At 35.2% G+C, this 14,065-nt stretch overlaps 1 protein-coding gene across 1 annotated transcript; it reads right to left on the bottom strand.

Moving 5' to 3' along the window:
• Positions 1-2,521: 2,521 nt before the first annotated feature.
• Positions 2,522-13,308, bottom strand: LOC117314973 (immunoglobulin superfamily member 10-like). Its single transcript, XM_033869095.1, has 16 exons — positions 13,227-13,308; positions 11,821-11,895; positions 11,431-11,521; positions 11,017-11,231; positions 10,126-10,285; positions 9,726-9,847; positions 8,925-9,093; positions 8,328-8,506; positions 7,684-7,828; positions 7,327-7,445; positions 6,261-6,438; positions 5,424-5,551; positions 4,255-4,402; positions 3,615-3,733; positions 3,326-3,482; positions 2,522-2,603 (listed from the first exon to the last, which is right to left on the bottom strand). Exons 1-16 carry the CDS (start codon positions 13,245-13,247, stop codon positions 2,587-2,589), a joined length of 2,043 nt encoding a protein of 680 aa, XP_033724986.1. The 5' UTR covers positions 13,248-13,308; the 3' UTR covers positions 2,522-2,586.
• Between the last annotated feature and the right edge of the window lie 757 nt (positions 13,309-14,065).

Here is a 14,065-nt window from a genome sequence, read left to right as displayed (position 1 = left end):
ACTCTATACGAGTATTCGATCTTTTCTGTGACATAGGATTATATGTGTTTAACCGGTTGTCTTGATGGAATGACGGAGGTAGGTCAGTCGATAGGCTAACGATGATCATATTGAAAGGCTAGGATGGCAGTTAGTTTTCATGGTTACTCTACACAAATATAGACTCTGAGTTACAATTGAAATAAATATTTTTTATATGAACATCGAGGGGTGTCATTTTTACCGAATGTTTGGTCATTTAAGAGCCAATTCCCAACTTCCAAATACACAGGTTACTGAGTAGGCCTAACAGTTACTGACAGTACCGTAGAGTAAACAAATTCCAGGGCCCCCTGCTGACGCAAACGGAACCATTTCATAGGTTGTGACGATTGACATTTTCTTTTTTATATTTTTTTATGTATGGCTTTTATTATACTTCCTGTCATTGCCAGGTGATTGTGTGTGTTTACATGTTTTTAATGACAAATGACAAATCTGTCGGGTAGGCAAGTCTGTATTGTACTGTAACTGTTACAACAGGCCTGTAACGTTAGGCGTAGTCTAACTGTTTGTTACAGTAACGGAGTTATATGTTCGCTCAGATGAAATGTCTAATCGTTTAACCGTGTAGCTCTTTTGATTTACTGCTGATATGATATATATTTATCTAAGAATGTATGTATTTTTATAGTTAAGTCCAACGTTTCAAAACCGACACCGACGATAAGGACTGTCGGATGTGAACACAAGCAGACGACGTTGTGAGAGTTGTCCCCCTTGAACGCAGATTAATCCGCGCGCGTGAAATGCTATGTAAGATAGATTTATCTTACATAGCTATCTTACATGGGCAAACTCTATCCAACATGGCGAGATATGAGAGAAAAATCTATCTTACATAGCATTTCACGCGCGCGGATTAATCTGCGTTCAAGGGGGACAACTCTCACAACGTCGTCTGCTTGTGTTCACATCCGACAGTCCTTATCGTCGGTGTCGGTTTTGAAACGTTGGACTTAACTATAAAAATACATACATTCTTAGATAAATATATATCATATCAGCAGTAAATCAATAGGGCTACACGGTTAAACGATTAGACATTTCATCTGAGCGAACATATAACTCCGTTACTGTAACAAACAGTTAGACTACGCCTACAGGCCTGTTGTAACAGTTACAGTACAATACAGACTTGCCTACCCGACAGATTTGTCATTTGTCATTAAAAACATGTAAACACACACAATCACCTGGCAATGACAGGAAGTAAAATAAAAGCCATACATAAAAAAATATAAAAAAGAAAATGTCAAACGTCACAACCTATGAAATGGTTCCGTTTGCGTCAGCAGGGGGCCCTGGAATTTGTTTACTCTACGGTACTGTCAGTAACTGTTAGGCCTACTCAGTAACCTGTGTATTTGGAAGTTGGGAATTGGCTCTTAAATGAACGAACATTCGGTAAAAATGACACCCCTCGATGTTCATATAAAAAATATTTATTTCAATTGTAACTCAGAGTCTATATTTGTGTAGAGTAACCATGAAAACTAACTGCCATCCTAGCCTTTCAATATGATCATCGTTAGCCTATCGACTGACCTACCTTCGTCATTCCATCAAGACAACCGGTTAAACACATATAATCCTATGTCACAGAAAAGATCGAATACTCGTATAGAGTCACTGTTCGCTGGTTCACACACGAAGTTGCCAAAATCACAGTGAATTTAAAATTACCAGCCACGAAACATCGCCGCGTCATGGCGATCGAGATCGACATCACTCTCATTGAACTATGAATGGAATTCCAATGACAGTCGTGACGTCATGCAGTGACGTAGTATTTTATAAAAAAAATTTGACATGACATTTAAAAGTACAGTGTGTTCTGTGAAATGATTAAATATGTCGAGGTGCAAATCAAATTATATGTGAAGTTGGGAAACTCATTTCAGCGTTGGCTTTCAGTATTGTTGATAGAACTTCTTTTTCTCGGATGTTGACAATTTGATCACGGCCACGTAAAAGTCGGTCAAGTTACGGTAATTTTTATCGGCGAATTGTTCATTCGTTCATCACTTAACCACAAAATGAATGAAATTTTTGTGCAAACATTGTTTGTCAAAAATAGGGTATGATCTTTCAGAATATCACAAGTATATTTAGTAAAAACGTCAAATAAAGAAATTAAAAAAATTGAAGAAAATGGATGGCTGAGGGACACTTTCGCCAGAAATTCGGTAATGATATGAGAGAAAAAGACTCTTTCATTATGTGTGTATGTAGGATAGGGATATTCCACCCTCGGGATCACAAAATGTGGTAAAACCCTCGGCAAGCCTCGGGTTTCACCACATTTTGTGACCCCTCGGGTGGAATGTCCCTATCCTACATATACACATATGAAAGAGTCTTATAGTCTTTTCAAAAAGAAAAGAAAGAAAAAAGGGGAAAAAATCCACTATGAGAGCTTAACAGTGTAAGAGACAGAGTTAAAGAAATGTTAATGTGCATAATAATGAAACACGACACAAGAAGTGTAACAAGTTTATTTTTTTAATAATTTCATAACAAAGCTGGTCACAGTTGGATTGATCCTCAACCAATTAACGACCCTGTGGAAGAAGAAAAATGACAATAAAATATAGCTAATGATGTTAATGAAATTATGTTTGACTGTTGTATGTGACTATGAAGCATGATTTTAAAACCAGCTTAAGGAAAGCGTAATGCAATGTTTGCCGTATGTGTCATTTTGTACATACGAACACTTCTATACATCATAAAATGTCATGTGTCTAACGTATCGACACGTGTTTTCATCGGGTGACTCACTCATATACATAACTATTTTGAGTGCATTGATTTCATGATCTTTTTCGCCAATAGAAATAAGAAATAGAAATCACTACATGTATTAGTTTTGAAGTACAAATTGCTATTTCTGGTCTTTAAAAAGAAAACATATTTTGATGCATATGGAGAGTAAGAGTACTTCTTTTGGACTTATACGAACGCCCTAGATTACCTGTTTTGACATATATTGACGCCTACGTTACCTGTTTTGACGTATATTGAAGGGTTAGTTACCTGTTTTGACGTATACTGAAGAGTGGGCTAGCTGTTTTGACGTATACTGAAGAGTGAGCTAGCTGTTTTGACGTATACTGAAGAGTGAGCTAGCTGTTTTGACGTATTTTGCGCCTACGTTACCTGTTTTGACGTATTCTGAATATTTAGTTACCTGTTTTGACGTATATTGAAGAATAAGTTACCTGATCTGACGTATATTGAAGAGTTAGTTACCTGTTTTGAAGTATATTGAAGAATAAGTTACCTGTTTTGACGTATATGGACGCTTGCGTTGTTGCTTGACCATACACATTTTCTGCGTGGCAAATAAAGGTTCCACTGTCCTGGGTCGATTTAATGGTCAGTAACGTGTGGTCGGAGCTTTGTGTTGTACCGGGCGGGAGGCTGGTACTCCCACTCACCTGTATACATATATAAACCAAATTACAACTTCCTTTGTATTATACATTCATTTTTTTTTTTTTTTTTTTTCTCAAAATCCTGAATATTTCATTCCGAAAGATCGGTGAGTTAAAGGTCAGACAGATACGTACCGATCTATATTCCCATCGAATGTTCGGAGTTGGAACACCTGTGGCAGTACATGTCAAACTTGAGTGTGTTCCGAACAGCACAGTCGCTGTAACAGGCTTCGTAATGAAAGACGGACTCACTGTAAACAATTTGAAGAGAACCATGCGTCATGAAAAAAATATATCCAATGAAGTAACAATTGTATAATTTTGCAGTACTTTATTTAAGTAGTATATATACCCTTCAAGGAAAAATATTTTGGTTTTGTTATTGCTATCCTGCTCCCAATCAAAATCGCTATACACAGTTGCCTGGTAAAATGTATTCCAAGTCAGACTGAACTCTTTGTGGATCCTTTATTCATAAAAGGAGCAATAACGTAAACCAATAGAAATGGTTGATCGTGCTGTACTAATGTGGTGACAGAATAACATAAAAATCATCTTAAACCAATCTCCTTTCACAATAGGGAAATGGAGAATAAAAGAAGAAAAACATATTCAAGTCAGATATAAATAAACATTTGATGCTGCATTTATCACTTAACCTCTCCAATAGCTAATTGTATTATGTCCCCCACCCCACTCCACTCCCTACTTACCCCATTCCTTTCTCCGAATGAATGACCATACACAGGCGGACAATTAAATGTTCACTTACTTCCAATAACCTCGATTTGAAATTCCACCGTATCTGTTCCCTCTATATTATGTACATTGCACTGGTAATTTCCGCTGTTTCTATTGGTCGCTCCATTTACAACAAGCTGTGATTCTGTCATGCGCACATTGTGTGGCAAAGCTGATCTCTGGAGGGAAAGGTTAACGAAGAAAAAAGAGTAAGTTTAACAGAGGACAAGTTGATGTATATATTTACACAACACAAAAAAGTACCTACTAAACGTTATAACCACCCTTTTTAGCATTTCCCTGCATTTCTTTACATTTCAAATGGATAAATAAATGATTGAAACCCACGAAAATCAACGGTGTAAGATTTCATTCTTTTTTCTTTTTTTTCTCTTTCTTTTTTTTCTTTTATTTTCATTTTTGCTCATCAGTTATAAATTTATATATTCACAGTTACCGCCCTCTCATACATTTGACGACAAAAAGTGGATACATGGTTGCATATTTGAAACAATCGATTTAATCGATCAGAATCATATCTTATAGACAACTGATATTAAAATATTTAGCTCCCAGATGAATTGGTGATGCCATGAAAATTGTATTGGAAATCAATGTATAGAAACCACAATTTTTGCCATCATGATTTGGAGGAAATTGTCAAAGGCAAGAAATAACGGTCACATCATTTAACATCAAAAATACGTTTACGGAATTTAATTATGTCACATACGTAAACAGTCACCCATACATTTCTATACAATTTCCAGAAAAACAGTTTTGAAACAAGTATAGTCTTCAGATATGAATTCGGTTATTAATAAGCTATACACATGTATCCTTAAAATGCAACGGTTCTGCAATATGGTGTTTTTTTTAATGTTATTGTATTGAGAGTATATTATATTATGGAAAATTGGTCCTACCATCGACAAATCACCAAATTGGTGGCATATCGATGAAATTTCATAGAGATTATTTTATATGTTGAAATCGTTGTTTTGTTTTGCATTGTTAAAACTCTTTAAAAAAGTCGTCAGTTCTCCCAAAATCAATGCGAAGTCTCTTCGTATGTCTTTTTTTTTATCTAAAAATCATGTTTATACAGTTACAGTTAGCATAAGCTCTCTAACACTGTATACAATGTATTGTATTTGTTTTAGTAAAATATATACAAACATTAAACTGTATCATACATACGTTATACAGACAGGAAATACTTGGTGTAGGATCTCCTGTGATGCTATAATTGATCGTGACGTCACTGCCGTACAACACGGATGTTATAAGTGGTGATACTGATAGTCTAGGAGCAACATTCACGTGTGCTGAAAAAGGGAAAATATATAATGTATACTAACCAAATAACCATGGATCCACGAGGAACATTCAAATGTCTAAACTGAAATTCAATGTCAAACACACTTAGTTAGGTTGACACATATAGTATTCTTCTTCGATTAAGTAGGTTTCAACTAAAATGTTCAAACTTGTATGTTCCCCTTCTATGACAAAGACATTCCCTTTTAAAATCAGCAAAAAATATTTAGAATGTAAAGAGTTTGTTTCGTTGTTTTGATATTTGATTTGTCGAAGACCCTTTTTGGTTCCAAGAAAGCATTCGATCTCGACGGTTATTGTTGAGTCATCAGACAATTTTGAAATTCTTGTTGTTAATTTTCTATGGGCTCTTTGACTTTGAAATAACGAGGCTCGATTGTATTCGATAGGAAACGATTTTCTGTGTGATTACAGATGAGAAAACATCATAGAAGGTGGTTAACCAAGGCGAGTCTCATTTTATTCGCTCCCGTTCGCATGCGAAGTCCTTTTTTTGTATGAGCCTTTTTCTGCAAATGCCTTTAAAAATTAATCGTAAGTGCATTTCTGTTAATAACAAAAAACAAAAACAAAAAAAAACAAAAAAACAAAAAAACAAAAACAAAAAACTTTAAAAAAAAAAAAGAAAAAAAAAGATGCATTTAATTTTTCACTATTGGGTATTCGAGCAACGAAATAATGTCAACAAAGACGTACCACTAAGGACATTGAGGCTGGCGTCCGCCGTCACCGTCCCGTATGCGTTTGACGCTGTGCAAACATATACTCCACTATGTAGTTCTAAAACGTTGTTGATGGTGAGATGTGCATCTGTCATAGATACGCCTGGGATGAGTTTAAGACTAGAGTCGTCAACAGCTACTGCGTTTGCTTTCTATGGACGGAAAAAAGAAAATGTCATGAAAAGCTTATTTCAGATTTTTATTGATGGAAATACAGTTCTGAATGAAATCACGGAAACCTTCTCATCAAAAGATAATAATTTGTGCAGAACAAGCCGGTCTAGATATTAAATTATAAAGAAGGAAGAAAAGAAATCACAATACCGAGATAGTTGATTAATTAGTTAAAACATTATGGAGATAGATCACGACTTAAAAAAGGGAGATAGTTAGCGAGTTTATTTGAATGAAATCGCAATAAGGAACTTCGTCACGAGTTCATGGAAATCAAAACACAATATGGGGAGAATTAACTAGCTCAAAGAGAGAAAAAATGAAGTAACTTGAAACTAACATCAAACTTGAAAGATATAAATAAAATGGTCATTAATTAGGATACAGGAGGAACAAAGCAACTCATATGAAAATGAAAGAAAAGCTATATGCTTAAAAAAGAACTTGTCCAGATAACCTGATTCCGTTATACTTCCCTTCCATTGTTTATTGTAAGAGTCTGGGTAACCAGATTTAACCAACTTCCCATTCCAAGGTTTATTGTAAGACTCGGTATAAGAAGATTCCATTATATTCCCCCTCCCAGCTTTAACGGTAACAGTCTAAGTAACCAAATTGTATTTCCTCTCCAAGGTTATATTACAATAGTTACATAATATTACAATATCTGGACTCCATTATACTTTCAATCCTTAGTTATAATGTGAGAGTCTAGAAAACCATAATGGGTTGTGATTTCATTATATGTCTCGCGTTGATTTATTTTACGTTTTGAGACATCCAAAATTTCATTTTCTTTCCGACCAATGTTTTTTTCTGGTTTTAGTTTAAGAGTTCAGATAACGAGAATGTATTCTGTTTCGTACCGGGTTCCAGCTCCATGATATAGTAGGACTAGGATCTCCTGTTGCTTCACATGTCAATATTACGGTATCTCCGTGCGTCACATTTTTACTAGCTGGACTTTCCGTGATGGAAGGAGGGACTTCATGTCGGGTAAAAAAAGAAAGAACCAACAACGGAATTAAATTTTGATGTTCTTGATAATAGATATTGATATGGTATATGCGTGGTAGTAACTATGTAGCATTTTTAGTTCACTAAAAACCAGGCGACTGCACCCGCTTGTAAATCCGATATCCACGTTCCCATTCATTTAACGGTACGAAGATTAGAGTTGATTTTCAGACTATTTGTTCGAGTTACCATGACTTAATTCTTACCTCCGTGCACATTCACCTTGATCAGCTTCAGTGTGTTACCGTGGAGGTTATGAGCTCTACACATGAATATCCTGCTGTTTGTCGGGGAGGCTTTGGCAATGTACAGCTTGTTTTCATGCTGTACGACATTACTTGGAAATCTACCCTGGAGACAAATAATAATCCAGATCATCGGTAACGAAAAAAAAATATATAAAGAGAACAAAAGTGAAACAATTTGATACTGATGAAAATATATGTCATCGTTAACTTCAAGTTAATCTCTACTTTGCACTGATAAACAGATAATCTCCAATAATAGCGACAACATTTGACAATATGAGAAAAAAAGTTTAATGTCATGACAGACGTTTGGGCGTCTTTGTAACCAACCCTGGAATTCAATGAGAATATCAAGGAGAAAGTTATAAGTTCAAAGAACAAATGATGATGACGTATATATAAAATGTATAATATATATCGTTCATCACTTAATATATCTGAGATACAATATGAAGAATTTGTAGTACTGAGGTATGAGTTATTATTCATAGTTAGTAACATACAAATGAAGCGTGGTATGTAATTTATGTCTCAAAACATTACGTGTAATTGAAAAATGAGAAAGTGATTCATTTTTTTTTTCATTTACATGGAGCACCAACCGAAAGTTGAGACCACGTGATCTGAGGAGTTGGGCTTCCGGTAGCATTACATGGAATAACTACGTCACTTCCTATCTGTACATCTATACTAGCCGGAAGTGAAATCGTCAGCGGTATTGGTGTCGTGTGCACGTGACCCACAGGAGGGGTAGTAGGTTGTTGTGTGGTGGGAATAGTTGCTTTAAAATAGAAAAGACAACAAATCATGAAAGAGTCATGACAAATAGAAAAATGACGACTTTAAATATTTACTTTTTAACGTAAAATGATAATTGAAAAATAAAGGCTTTCAGACACCTGGGTATTCTTTCAACCATTTCTATCAATTAGAGCTCGGATATGAAGGTATGAGTTAGAGTCTGTTATCCGTGTTGATGTGATGGCATGCCATTCATAGCCTCATTTAGATTTTGTATATATTTTTCTTTAACACAAAAACATGTTTTGCCCGTTTGATTAACCCAAAATCATTAAAATTATGTGAGAATATACCCGACATTTTTTCATAAATATTTTTCTTTTGCAAACTTTTTTCAAGATAAAGTAAATACTACTAACCATCATTAATGTAAACATCTCGTTCGGAGTATTACTTACTTGCTTGATGAACATTAAGTGTCATGTTGGTCGATATTGATCCGTAAGCGTTTTGATAGGTGCAGATGACGTATCCTCCAGACAACTCCATTGGTGTGTCCGATATGTAAAGCGTGGTCTGGTCATTGTTAGTGTATAACGCTGACAATGCCGCCATTGAGTGGGTAGGCTACATACAATAAAATGACAAGGTCAAGGTCATTGTCATAGAATAATTATTTGAAATCGACAGTGATTTACTAATACACATCGATTCATCAGAAGGACATATTTGAATAAGACATGATATGAATTATTTCTTTGACCACAGTAAAAAGAATAAGAACATTGTACTTCAGTATAGGATCAGAATATACGTATATTAGTCTACACAAACCGAATTCCGTTATAACATTGCTGCTTTTGATGATATCCAGTTCACACTAGTAAAAGAAAATGAACGTTTAGTTTTTCAAACGCCGAACTGCTGTTCGCCAACTCACAGTCTATAGGCAGCAGTGACGACAAAAGCAGAAAGAAGTGACATTTATGTCTTGGTTAGCATACTTTTCATTAAAGTGTTTTGATATCGTGAACAGCTACGCGGTATGTCGAACATACCGAACTTTACCAGGGATTCAAATAAACCTCCCACAATTAAATTCTAAACTTGAAAATGTTCCTTTGAACCGGGCGATAAATTGACCAGTTGACCTGTATGATAATTTGACTTGTCTAACTTGGCTTACTGAATATGTATACATTAGGGTAGGCGTGGTTACTAGATTTCATGTGTATGCAGAAATAATAATTAAAACTTGCAAAGTTGAATCCCCAGTGTATTTGCGGTTGCGGTAAGCCAGATGCTCGACAGGTAGCGCTGTAGTCTCCACTAACAACCATGTCAATATGAGAGGGAGGTCTCTCAATGAATGTCGGCTTTTCTGAAACGAAATATTAGAACAAACATGTATACTTCTCGTCATAATAAAATAAATACCGAGGTATCCAGTTTAGTTAAGAGGGATGAATTATAATAATCCACTTAACTGCCATATGGTTTTTCTATCCTGGTCACGGCACCCATTTCAACTGGCAGTAAGTGCAATGTGAAGAAATACAAACATAAACAAGTGTTATTGTTTTTGTTTGTTCTACTTTTTGTAATTTTTTTGATAATGCCTGTTTTGATAATGCTTATTGAATAGGTATGGTAACTTACTTCCCGTGATAATCAGTTGTGTAGTATCAGATGCAGTGCCGTAGATGTTTGAAACTTCACACTTATATGTGCCAGCATCACTCACATCGCTATGAGATATGTAAAGGGCTGAATATGATGTGTGCTTTCTGATCAATGAATTGGAAGGTAGTGTTGAATTCTGAAAAGAACAAATTAAGATGCAAATGCAGTCAAGAATAAATATGTGAAAGTTGAGAGTATCTGTCACCTCTCTAGCTCAATCAAACGGAATTTTTCTTTTTTGTCTAGTAGCCAAGAAAAGCGAGAGATTGCTAATTGGATTTTGCTATTACTTCTTTCTATTACAGATTCAGAGGCTTCCATGAAGGTGAAACCCTGGGTTATGGTTGTCCTTTTTGGGGAGCTACTTTAATACTTCATTTAGGGTAAATTGTTGATGGTCCTCGAGGAGATCGCTTGCTGGATTTACAGCATAGGTAAGATATTTTCAATTACTCAATTACATACATGTATTTAGTGCAATAAGCTACATAAGACTCCAAAACTTGTTACAAAAAATGGTTGTGTTAATCTTTTGAAATGTAGAAGAAAAGGTTCAGATAGGCGTCGTGTAAAAGATCAGGGAAGAGTGTGTCCCCCTTTAACCTTCTGTTAGATGGTTGTCTACTTGAAGAGATAACAACGCGTGGTGTCATTATAAATAATAATGATAATAAAAGAATGAAAATACATCACTGTTATTAATATTTTCACACGTGGTTGATATAAGACATTACCGAAGAAAAAAGACGAACTTAACATCAGTTTGTATTTCATAATGAGTGGTACTCAAATGGATCCATTAACCCTTGTTTATATAACGCAATGCAAAAATGAAACTCGAGCGAACTTGATCATGCTCCAACGCACCCCATTAAAATACCAGTGTACTGCAGGAGTAGGGCTTCCAGAAAACCGACATGTCATCGAAAAGTGGCTTCCATATGGATAGGAGATATGACTATGATGAATAGAAGCAACAGGTGGATGGTGGAATATATGAGAGGCGTGCGTAGTGGAAGGCTTTGTCGTTGTTTCTGTTGTAGTTTGGAGACTTGTCGTTGTTGTTGGTGCTGTTGTAGTTTCTACGATAGATTATGATATCGACTATAGGAATAAATTTATTCACGAAATGTAATTGATGAAAGGTTGATGGTGTTGGGAGAATCAGAGCTGAACGGAGGAGGAGGAGGAGGAGGAGGAGGCAGCCAGCCAATATGTAAATTTGAACTTCATTGATGTTTAAGGGTTATACGTCAGTCGCCTATGACGCCACTTACTTACTTTTGGCGCACAGTTTATTGTTACAAAGCGGAGTGTCGCAGCATTCGGAGCACATGTTGTTTCCACTCAATCCAGTTATAGTTCTACATAGCTGAAAAAATGGAATTTTTTAGGAAGTTTTAAACTGTTTGTTACCTTGCTTTTGTTGTGTTACTCCACATTCATTAAAAGTGTATCATCGTGTTTTAGTCTTATTTAGCACGTTTTCTGTTTTTCGTACTAACTCATTGACATTGAGGGTATAACAGATATAAACAAATAAAAAAAAAATAGATACAGAGAGGACGAATACAATAACTTAATATAGTCAGTGTACAGTGTTTTGATTAAGACAAAGTTAACAAGCATTGATGACACTCTACATGTATAAATGGGCATTATAATAATTACCTGTTTTGATGAACACCCAACAACAAATCGAATTTCATCCCCGGGACCCATTGGAGTCTGGTAAGTCGAGCACATCTTAATGGAAATATATCATCGATAGATCAAATTCCATGATTTCGTATTTGATAAATAATGATCATGTTTACATGAACAAATGTAAAACTAGATAGCTAGATAAACTAGAAAACACTGAAAAGAACATTGATAGCATCAAACCTGTTCCCTTTAAGGTTTGACCGTAAAAGCTCATTACACTGTAATAAAAAGAAAAGTTGCACAAAGGAATTATGTATAAAATGCATTGTTTGATCAATCGAGTACTGTCCCTATGAGTCAAAAATTTTTTTTTCTTTTTTTCATCATTTAGTCTATCTTTTCATACGTATATTTGAAATGCTTTGATGAAACCGGATCGACATTTTAAACACACAAATACGCGTAAGACCTTTTTACTAAAAGTAAGCAGTGATAAGTGAATATGGTGTAATAAGTGGATATGGTATACCCTTAAATGCCATAGCAGATGAGCATTCGCTTTCCTTGGTTGATTAGTAAAGGGGGAACTAAATTTGTCAGAATTTATTGAAGTGCTGATAATTGTTTTATGTTGGGCACTGCATAGTTGAATACGTTCTCGAGAATCAATCCCATTTTTTTAAAAATCTGATTAAATACAATACGCGAAAATATATCGAGGGAATATTTTTATACAAACACAACTGAATAAAAGTGCTTTCTGCAAAATATTTACAAGGCGCGTCTCCACTCAATTGAACGATCGCAAAAATGGCACTCGCACAACATAGAAGCCCAACAAAAAGTAAAAACTACTGTGTACACTATCAAGACTTGCTACCACGAAATTAGTGGAATAGCACAAAGACATTCAAAATAAAACAGTCGCTGATAGTAGGTCAATGTACAGTGCCCTATATAAAAACATTATGCTACATATAACTTGCACCAACATTTGTGATTCTTATTCATAAGGAACTTGGACATGATTTTTGCCAAGCTTTACTACTGAAAGAAATAACAGTGTTTTAAAGCATTGTCAGGTTACTTACCGTGTTATTTGATAAAATGAATAATCTTACACTAAAAAAAAGGGCATAAGATCTTAGAAAAAAAGCCTTTCTTAATTACAGTAACAATTATTGATTTTGTTTATTTGTTTCTGACTTATTTTTTTCTCATCTGTGCATAACAGAGATTTTGAAATAGATTCCCTACATCAAAAGAAAACATACCGCATTAATCCGAATTGTTAACTCAAATAAAAACAACATCCAACCATTCGGATCACGCATTGCAATCGCTGTGTTAAAGTAGAAAAATAAAATTCTTGCAATGTCATGATCGCGCTCTGTAATGTTTTTTTTTTCTAAAAAGAAAATGACGCTTACATAATCTGAGCCGCACACCATGGTCGTGTAGTTGCAGTCGGAGGGATGGATCACATCGTGACACACAAAACACTCCAGTCTCTGGTCTGGTCAGGAAATGGATAATTCATGTTATCAGAGTTTTGGTAATACGCCTGCTACCGTCATAAGTGGCATCAACCTCGTTAACAATGAGGAATAGCTAATTGATTTATACGCTGTTTTTTTTTAATATTTCCTTTCATCTTATTTTCTACTCGCTGTATCCTGCCCTTTATGCACTCAGTCTTTTAATAATTCTGTCCGGGTTTGACCCTTTTAAACTCAAAACAGAAAATAAGAACAATTCTTCGCAAATAGATAATCTGACCTTTTCCCCGTGGGTGCTCAAAACAACCTTACATACTTACAGACTACATTTTAAACAATCTTACAAGACATATACTGTTATGTAAACCACCTAAGTAGCTTGAACTTTCGTGATTATTTCTCTCCCTATCAAGGACGATTTTTTAAAGCAGGGAGGGGGTTGGAGTTGGGTGTCCATACGATGCCTGAATGATTTTTGCATCTAAGTAAGTCGTTATCATGAGAAATCGTTTTCAGAAAACCACAATTACTTAAAATGTCCCAAATATATTTTGTTTAATTGATTGATCGATATCTTGCTTACACCTTGAAAAATAATTGAAATATTTGCTTGTAGTCCACTTTCATATTTTACCATTTTTGTTCTGGATCGTGCAATACTAATGCCGTCATTTTAACTCAAACTCCAAAAAACAATATATGAAATTCACACATAAATCTAGTTTGCATGAAGACCTTTGTAAAGAACAGGGAGAATGAGGCTAGGTGTT

This window comes from Pecten maximus, chromosome 17 (assembly GCF_902652985.1).
Source record: "Pecten maximus chromosome 17, xPecMax1.1, whole genome shotgun sequence".
In the NCBI taxonomy this organism is placed as follows: Eukaryota; Metazoa; Mollusca; class Bivalvia; order Pectinida; family Pectinidae; genus Pecten; species Pecten maximus.
The sequence above is the reverse complement of the archived record's forward strand: the minus strand, read 5'-3'. Positions and strand labels throughout refer to the sequence as shown.

Coding starts and splice junctions, on each gene's coding strand:
- LOC117314973 (XM_033869095.1), bottom strand. CDS start 13,247: ATGGTGTGCGGCTCAGATTAT. Junction 10,286..11,016: donor TACACTGGTATTTTAATGGG/GTGCGTTGGAGC, acceptor TGTTCTTTTCAG/AATTCAACACTACCTTCCAA. Junction 3,483..3,614: donor TTCGATGGGAATATAGATCG/GTACGTATCTGT, acceptor ATATGTATACAG/GTGAGTGGGAGTACCAGCCT.